Raw genomic sequence first — 9,825 nt, 5'->3', positions numbered from 1 at the left:
CCTGGCAGTCAACATACAGCTTCTATTTTGTAATTAGATTTTTATGTCATTCTTAAAAAGACAATAAAACAAGCTTGTAAAGCAAATCCTGCTTCAGTTGTCAAAACAAAAAACAGAACAGTTTACATATAACCGAATAAACATGTATAGTTCTACAGTGCAATGAAGAAAAGTCAAAACATAAACTACTTAGCTACATGTAACCTGTCATCTAATGATCAAGACATCAAGTACCATTAGAGGTGACAAATGGGATGGGTTGGGTCGAACGAGTTATGGGTTGAAATGAGTCATGGGTCAAAACAAGTATGGGTCATAATGAGTTTGGGTTAAAACGGATCAATTAAAAACAGGGTTGTTTTGGTTTGGGTCGAAATAGGTTAGAGTCGAACCGGGTTTTAAGTTTTTTTTTTTTTTTTTGTGAACGAGAATAACGGCGGAAACATTTTAGTTTTTTTAAATTTTTCGTTTTTTATTTATATTTTAAGTTATGATTTTTTTTATTAATTTTGTTGATATTTTTTTGAAGGGTTTTCTATTAAGATTTAAAACCCTCAAAAAAATATTCAAAAATGATAATAAAAAATTATAACTCAAAATATAAATCATAAACAAAAAAAATAAAAATACTAAAATATTTCCTACGTTGTCCTCGTTTCATAAAAATAAAAAAATAATAATAAAAAAAACACCACCTAGAATCGAACCGAAACCAAAAGAATCAACGGAAATGAAACGAAGAAACAAAAAGCCAAAACCGGACGACATCAATCGAAAAAATCAATCAAAATGAAACTATAAGAATTCAAACCGAACAAAAAAAACTGAAAAAACGAACAAAAACGAGTCCGAAATCGACCAGAAAGAAACAAAAGAAACCAAAACCCAACACGTCACGGGTGAAAACTCTTGTTGGCTTGAAACCTGAACCGAACCCGTTCCAATCTGAAACCCGTTTCGTGCCGAAACCTGTCTTGTACGAAAACCCGTTCTGATCTGAAACCTATCACATTTCCTTAGGACACTAACCCACATCGACCCATTTCTTTGAACTTGTCGACCCATTTTGATTCAAAAATAAAAGGATGAAATTTCAAATGACTCGTACCATTTAGTTAAAACATTTTACCCAAACCAACTCATTTAATTTTTAAAATAACTCAAATTGACTCATTTGAAAGGGTTTGGGTCAAGATTGCCACCCCTAAGTACCATAATTGACAAACCAAAGCTCAATATAAAAAGGATTAGAAATGAATATGAACCTTGTTATATTACTACATAGAACCAGTTTTAAAAAAATGAAAAAAAGTGTACAGTAACTCAGTATTTGATAACAGAATGGCGTAACCACAGATCATACATGACCATATGAAAAGCGTCGTATGGAATAGGAGGCGTGTTCCATTGGAAGTGCTTCTGAATCTGCAACAAAAAAAAGATTATGTTTTATCATTTATTAACATCTGTTTATAAGCAAAACTAGAGTTATATTTATATGTATATGACATGAAAGAACTCAAGAACAAAAAGAGATTGTTACCTTCACTAAATTGTTGTGGAGTGTGACAAATTGTTCGTTTGATATATCCTTGAGGATTTGCTTTAAATCATACACGTCTTTCTCCTTGAGTATGACCGAAAACTTACTCCAATCAAGAATGTCATTGAATGGCAGATCATAGTAATTAGACAGGATTACTGCAAACAAATAAAAACGACCAACACATGATTCAAACTTCAAACTTGTTGCATTCAGAAATCAGATGCAAATATGAAATGCCTACCTGGAATACAACCATAATGAATTGAATCTGCTATACGCGCACTGTTCACCTGTGAACCACCGGGGCATATGCAGAATTTGGTCCTATAAAATCTCTTTTGATATACAAGAGGCCCAATAGCCCTATTTATTCGGTTGTTTGATATATCGAGTTCTGTATCATTCTCCCACGTGCGTGCCAATATCACTCTGATTCTTGAATTCCTATGACCAGCCCAAAAACCAAGTGTCGTCCTGCATTGAAACATACATTATTTACAGCAATCAAAGAGACAAAACTTCATTATACTGTAAGCATAAGAACCTGTTTTCAATATCATTTCCGCCCCGTGGAAGAGCAAAAGGCTGCAATATTTGAGGAAGAGCAATATCCTTATGCGGGATGAACCCAACATCATAACTCGGGGAACACACGGCGCGTATCGAATTCTTAACAAGAAATGGAAGTCCCTCGGTTGCCCTTACACCAACATCATGGCACGTGACAAAGAAATGATCAGCACCGAGTGTTCTGTTCCAATAAGGATACTTTGATATTAAACCGTTCACATAATCTTGTACGATGATAGTCATGTTTTCATACGAAGTTCCCTGCATATCATTGCAAAAATAACTTAACTTTAAACTCTTAAACACCAAAAACAATCAAAATCGCTCGTAGATTCAGAATATGTAATCCTGTTACTCGTAATTATATTATCAAGATCTATAAATAAGATTATTATGTACCTTCCCTCTCATCTTATGACAAGAAATAGGAATAAAAAACAAGTGAGCTTCATCCGGATCCTCAGTCCTAAACCCGCTCTCCCTAATATTCTGAAAAAAGTACCCCTCACTCGCATACTTCCCGGTGAGTTTCCTCGGCGTCTGATAAAACGTCTTGGGATCTCCATCCGGGTATATATAAACCTTAAACCTCTTCACCATCTCCGCGTAATTCAACCTAAACACATCCGGTAACTGATACACGTCCGAAAACCCATCGTCTTCCTCTAAACCCACATCCTCCTGTTAACCAATTCAATTTCCAAAATTTAAAACTATTGCGTACAATACAAAGATCTGACCAATAAACTTAAAACCCAGAAAATTAAAACCCAGAAAATTAAAACCCAGATAATTAAAACCCAGATAATGAAAACCCATATGGTGTAATAGAAAGATCTGAAGAATAAGTAAGTAATTGGTAGTAGTAACAAACTAACCTTGAATGAAGAAGTGGGTATTGTTGTGGTTGGAGGTGGGTAAGTGTAGGTGTAGGTGTATTGAAGAGGTGAATTGAAGGAGATGTAAATGAGTGTGATTAGTGTTAAGGTTGAGAGGATTAGGATTAACCCTTGTTTTGTAGTGATGGTGGTGAAGGGCATTGGCGATTGCTTCGCCGCCGACATGTGTAATTGGGTGGTGAGTAGAAGTTGTGTGTGTGACTTCTGCGGCAGTGAAGGTGTTATTGATGGAGGGTGTATGTATGTAGATCGGAGGAGTTGAGTATGTTGTCAGACTGATCTCGTTTTATTCGTAAAAATCTTATTGATGGTTTTTAAGCATATGCATAATACTTTTCTATTTTGTTCAAATGATTGGGTTAAATGTTAAGATTTACCGGTGGATATAAAAGAAAGTTGGAAGATTGCCATCCTTGAGGAAGGATGTTGAAATGTGTTTTTGCTAAGAACGGGGAGAGATGAGTCTAGGGTTGTTTACGGGCCGATTAGAGCCGGGGTAAGCTTGGGCTTGACTCGGCTCGATTTAGCTAAGTTTTTCTTTTCTTAATTTGTTTAATAAATTTCAAACGAAAACATATAAGTTCGTAATGTGTTCGATCTGTACTGTTAATCACTTATCATCAGAAGTAGAAGGGGTTGTATTGTAAATATTCAAAACTATGTTTAGTTATGTTTTAATAGGCTAATAGAGTCAGTAAAGTCTAGGGTCTAAAGTAGAGGTGCACAAACCGGTTTAAAACTCAAAAACGGTTTGGGTTAAAATCGGTTTGGTTTAGTCAACAACAGTTAAAACCGGTTTACGATCGGTTTCGGTTCGTGTTTTGATCGGTTTCGGTTCGGGATTTAACCGGTTTATGTTCGGTTTTGGCCGGTTTCAGTTCGGTTACCGGTTTGAAACCGGTTTGGGTGGAAAAAATTACAAACTGGTTCCAAACCTACGGTTTCAATCAGTACCAAACTGGTTGTTGGTGCATAATGTCAGTAGTTCAGTATCTCGTGTTTTGTATGTGTCTGTAATCGTGTTAGATTGTTTGTTTGGGTTTTGAATATGGTTTTACACAAGTTCGCCTGGGATGTAGGCGAACTTGGAGATAAGCGAAGTTATGACAACTTCGCTTGGTATGTTAAGCAAAGTTGTCGAGGTCTATTTAAACCTCACTTCGGCTTATTTTGATTAAGGTTTTTCCGAACGTGTATTTGTGATTATTGAGATCACGTGTTGAAGTGTTGCAATACAATCGTGTTATTAGTATTGTAACGTGTGTTTGTGTATCGGTTCAACGTATTATATATCTTACGCTCGTATCGTATTACGTGGGGATTCCGCACCCTCGTGTTACGAGATACTCCTGTGTAGATCCGGCTGGGAACCTACAATTGGTATCAGAGCATTTGCTCGTGATTGTGTGGTTCGGGATTATCACACGGGTGTAAAGATCGTTCCGTTCGACTATTCGCGGAACGAGTTTACGTTGAAATACCTAGTTTTTGTGTCTTACCCATCTCCCACCATCAAATATACCCCAAAACACCTTCGCATACCTCGCAATACATCCAATTAAAACCTGCAAAACCTTGTGTTCATCAGGCGAAGTTGCCGTCATCTTACGTAGGGTTTAAGCGAAATTATAAGGTTTAAGCGAAGTTAAGAACAAGCGAAGTTGAGAACAAGTTGAGAACAAGCGAAGTTAAGAACAAGCGAAGTTAAGAACAAGCGTAGTTAAGTCTAAGCGAAGTTACGTCCAAGCGAAGTTATATTAACTTCGCTATCTGATCAGTGTTTAAAAAAAAAAAAAAAAACTTTCTTTGTATTTCGAGTCGTGTTTCTTTCAACTATGACTTCAATAAACATTACAGAACTGGTAAAAATGGAGGTTGAAGCCGGTTCAGCAACCAAAGCTCCAAGCTTAAGGGTACCGATTTCGTTGCATGGAAAGATCGGTTTGAACAGTATGTGAAGTATCAAGATGCTAAGATGTGGGTTTGCATTCAAGACGGATACATTCCACCAACATCCTTGTTTGAAGGTCGTGAACAAATTAAGAAGTACAATAAGATGGAAGAGGAGGAAAAGAAAATGTATGAGGCAGAGAGTAAAACTCATGCAGCAATAACCATGGCTCTTCCACAAAAGATTCTTCATACCTTCAAGAAGTACAAAACTACTAGAGAGCTATGGAAAGCACTAGAAAATAGATATGAAGGTAATGTGGGGATACGTGCTTCCAAGACAAAGCTGCTAAAAACCCAATTCTCTGTATTCAAGTATTTGAAAAATGAATCACTTGACGATATCATCACAAGATATTATCACTTGATGACCGAACTCAGTAATTACTCCATTGAATACAAGGAAGAAGAGATAGTAGAAAAACTTCTTGATGCTCTTCCACCGAAATGGGAAATGTACACGGTTCTGATGAGAGAGGATAAAGACTTTGCCAAGATTGATTTGGAAACAGCGGTCAATAAGTTACGAAATTTTGAACTTAACATGGTTCGGAATGAGACACCAACTGATCAGGTTCAGGATCCGGGAATGTATGGTGCGAAAGTCACTCCAAGCTCAAGTTCAAAATCAGAATCCTCTGCCTACTACTCAAAGGGAGAATCAAACTCAAACTCAACTCGTGATGGTCATGTGATTCTCAATATGGATGGCGACGTATGTTTCGTAGCTGGAGGTAGTAATCCTTCAAAACCTCAAGCCACAACTGAAAATTTCTCGTCAAATGTTCCAAGCTACAACTACTCACAGATGCCCATGAGTGTTAAATCAGCTAACAGCAGTTTGCTTTATATGCATCCTTCATTGCATCTTATGAGAACTACATCAAAGGTAAAATAGTCGACCCTGCAACTTTGGATGAAGACTATGATCAGATTGATGCTGATGATTTGGAAGAGATGGACCTGCAGTGGCAGATGGCTATGATAGTAAGAAGGGTAAAGAGATTCATGAAGAAAACGGGTAGAAAGTTCGTTGGAGAAAAACCAGGGTTTGATAAATCAAAGGTTCGATGTTACAACTGTCAACAAAATGATCACTTTGCTAAGGAATGTACAAATGAGAGAGTCGAACGAAGTCAGAACAGGCCTGCACAACAAAATGGGGGAGGTAGTGAGAATAGGGCTATGGTATTCAGACAGAATGGTGGATACAACTGGAATATACAAGTTGAGGAAGTATACGAACAGGCTAATTTGGTAAACATCGAAACTGGAGGAAGTGAGAGGGAGATGGGAGAAAATCAAACATATATGGCAGAAGTGAACGAGTTCAGCTCTCTGAGGTAAGTTCTGAACTTCATTGTGTACAATGTGAAAATCTGTCTGAACAATTGAAAACAATAACTGATCAGTTTGTTAGTTTGGACACACAATTTAAAACGTTAAAAGAAGATCATCACTATACTAAAACTAGAGAAAACAGTTACTCGGTAAAAATAAGAGCTAGTGAAAAGGATATCAGAAGTCTTAAAGCCAGTCTAGCTGAAAAAATACAAGTAATTGATCTTAGTTATGAAGTGTTAGAAGAAAAAACCAAACTAATTACTGAAAAAGATAAACAGATAGCTGATTACCAGGTAAAAGTGGTGGAACTAAACAGAAAAATTGAACAATTTAGAACCACTGCTGTCACCCCGGTGGTTAGTACTAACAATGATGTTTCTAATATGTTTTCGCAAGTAAAAGCATATATGGAGCAGCAGACCAAGACTAACTAGAGGATCCTTCGTGAGATAGAGGATCTCAAGAAAACTAAGAGGCCAACGGAGGATCACACTCCCTTAATGCCTAGGATGCTGGATTTCACCACTCCAGGATCCTTGGCTGAGTTTACTCAAGGATCATCTATCCTTCAACAGGGGTCCACGGGTCAACAGACTCAAGGATCCTCACTGTTTCAGAAGATCATCTATCCTCCAACAGGGGTCTATGGGTCAACAGACTCAAGGATCCTCATTGTTTCAGCCAGGATCATCTATCCTTCAACAAGGGTTCATGGGTCAGCAAACTCAAAGATCCTCTTACTTCCAGCAAGGATCATCTATCCTTCAACCGGGGTTCCTGGGTCAGCTAGCTCAAGGATCCTCAACTCTCCCACAAGGATCTTCCATCCTTCAACCAGGATCCTCTGGATTGTATTACCAAGGATCCTATAATTCCCAACCTCAAGGATCCTTCTTTCAGAATCAAGGATCCTCAAGAGTTCAACATCAATGATCCTCCGAAGTCATTGAAGGTGATATAATCCCCATGCAAACCATAGCTTCTGGAGGACCGACTCCTATTGCAGACTCCTCTTATCCCAGCTACTCATCCGGAATGCCAACCTTCACCCAGCAAAGAGGTAACTTGTATGATCCTATATCCTTTAACGCTAACCGTGGTCTCATACAGGATGCAGACATCAACCAAGCTATGGCCAATGAGCTACAGAAGCTCAAGGATATGATATCCAGTGTTCCCGGGGTGATACGACCAATCCCCGAGATACCTAAAGGAAGCCACAAGTTGTCCAGATTTGCTCCACCTATCTGTGATGCTGAAATCCCGAAGCGATTCCAAACCCCCAACATAAAGACTTACGACGGAACCACTGATCTTGAAGAACATGTGGCTCAATACAGAGAAAGGATGGAGATCAACCCTATGCCGCAGAGACTCAAGGAAGCTTGCTTGTGCAAAGGATTCGGATCCACACTAACATGATCCGCCTTAAAATGGCTGCTAAGTCTTCCTCCCTTTTCAGTTACTTATTTTTCACATTTAGTTAACTTGTTCAACAGCCAATTTTCCTGTAATAGAAAATTTGAGAAGTTAACTAGTGATTTATACCGAGTTATCTAACCTAGTGATGAATCCCTTAGGGATTTCGTTACGAGGTTCGGCAGGGAAGCTCTAGAAATCCCAAATCTTGACATGGCTACTGCTGTTGAAGCATTCAAGATGGGACTTCAGAGGGGCTCCCCCTTTTATGATGATCTTGTGATGACTCCTTGCAGGTCTCTAGATGAAGTAAGAAACAGGGCACTCAGATTCATACGGCTGGAATATGACAAGAGAATCCAGGATCGTCTGGGGAATCAAACAAAACAAGATTCCTCTGATAAGAAGCAAGGAATCTCATTCAAGAACAACAAATCGAAGCCCTACTCCAAATTCAACAATCAAAACGTTCGAGCTATTGAAGAAGAGGATGATGATGAGGACTACCCCAGCATTTCAGAATATTGTTTCTCTGTTGATACCCATGGCTTAATTTGCGCCATGAAGGATCTAGGAGAAAAAGCAAGGTGGCCCCGAAAGAATGAGAAGACAACCGCCTTCAAAGAAAAATCTAAATGGTATGCTTTCCACGAAGATTTTGGCCACATGACAGACGAGTGCATTGGCTTAAGAAGGGAAATCGGTTACCTCCTGAGCAAGGGCCACTTCAAAGAGCTCTTGGGAAGGAAGAAATCCAAGATCCAGGATCCTGAAGATCTTCCATAGAAAGCAACACCACCACCACCAGATGCTCACGTAATCAACTTCGTGTTCAGAGACTACGACATATTTCAAACTTCTTGCCCTGTAGAAGAATTCAAGCTGGACGAAGAAAGAAAACCACTCATCCCTATTACTCGAATAACGGATAAGAAAATCTTCTTTGATTCAAGTATCCAGGATCCTCACCAGGATGACCTAGATATGCGAATGGTCGGAATCACGACTTTCCACCGGTCGGAATCACGAGCCTGGATCGTTAGGCTCTGATACCACTTGTTAAACCTTAGGCAAGTGAATCAAGAACACCAAACACGATATTGCATAAAACATTTATGTGACTCTTTTCATTAATAGAAAACAAGAACAAAATACTTTCTACTATTTCTACTCTAAACAAATAAAACCCTTGATGGGTTTATATAACACCCACAATTCTAATCCTACTCAAACTAGGAATAACAATTAAACTATACCTCTAATTTATTTAATAATAAGTAAAAAGATAATTATGACACCAAGTTATTCAACTTGGTCCCTGAACTTTGGATCTCCACCAAACCGCCCCTTGAAATCTTCCGTACCACCCTTATACTTTTCGTATTAACCATTCGGGTCCTTCAAGTTGGTGTTGCTCCAAGTTTACAGTGTTCACGTTCAACATCAATTTTACATGAATTTTGTTATGTTTCATCCAAAAGGTATACAAATCGGGTTTTTCAAATACCCGGGTTTGGGTATGAAACCGTGTACGGGTATGACCGGATTGAAAAATCGGGTATTGGAAATACCCGGTCGGATTCGGGTTCGGGTCCGGGTATTGCCTCTAAAAACCATACCCTGTGTATCGGGTTCCGGTTGGGTGTAAAGCCGGATATTCTAAAACCGGGTATTTGAATACCATATTTTCGATTTTGAAAAAATAAAAAACCTTATTTGAATACTTGAATCCCTATTTTATATATATATTTAGAATACCCGAACTCTGATAAGCACGCTATTTTTATAATACCAAAATGTAACATCATGTAAATTTCGGGCCAAAAAGTAAAATTTCCAAAGTCAAGGGACCAATTCTGTCAATTTCCAAACTTCAGGGATTAAATTGAAATTTCTGTTCTCTAGACACATCGCGCTACGCGATAGGGACAAGAAAGACACACATCGCGTATCGCGATGGGGTGTCTGACGCTTCGTGACACGTGTGCCACGCGGCACACGGTGGCAACGCCAGCCACCACGTGGCAGCACGTTCGCCACGTGGACTCGGTGCCTGCCACGTGTCACACGTGGAAGGTCTACGTAGTGACTCAACAA

The 9,825-nt window shown here is 38.8% G+C and overlaps 1 protein-coding gene across 1 annotated transcript; it reads right to left on the bottom strand.

The window, feature by feature from the left end:
- Positions 1–1,273: 1,273 nt before the first annotated feature.
- LOC143594618 (putative glycosyltransferase At5g03795) lies at positions 1,274–3,240 on the bottom strand. Its single transcript, XM_077073883.1, has 6 exons — positions 2,995–3,240; positions 2,516–2,797; positions 2,091–2,377; positions 1,788–2,020; positions 1,544–1,701; positions 1,274–1,425 (listed from the first exon to the last, which is right to left on the bottom strand). The coding sequence occupies exons 1-6, from the start codon at positions 3,178–3,180 to the stop codon at positions 1,324–1,326; spliced, it is 1,248 nt and encodes a 415-aa protein (XP_076929998.1). The 5' UTR covers positions 3,181–3,240; the 3' UTR covers positions 1,274–1,323.
- Between the last annotated feature and the right edge of the window lie 6,585 nt (positions 3,241–9,825).

The sequence above is a fragment of the Bidens hawaiensis genome, unplaced genomic scaffold (assembly GCF_021521415.1).
Source record: "Bidens hawaiensis isolate Kalapana, Puna unplaced genomic scaffold, B.hawaiensis_p1.1 tig00044009_1, whole genome shotgun sequence".
NCBI classification, from domain to species: Eukaryota; Viridiplantae; Streptophyta; class Magnoliopsida; order Asterales; family Asteraceae; genus Bidens; species Bidens hawaiensis.
Note: the sequence above shows the minus strand (reverse complement) of the source record. Positions and strands in the feature narration are given on the sequence as shown.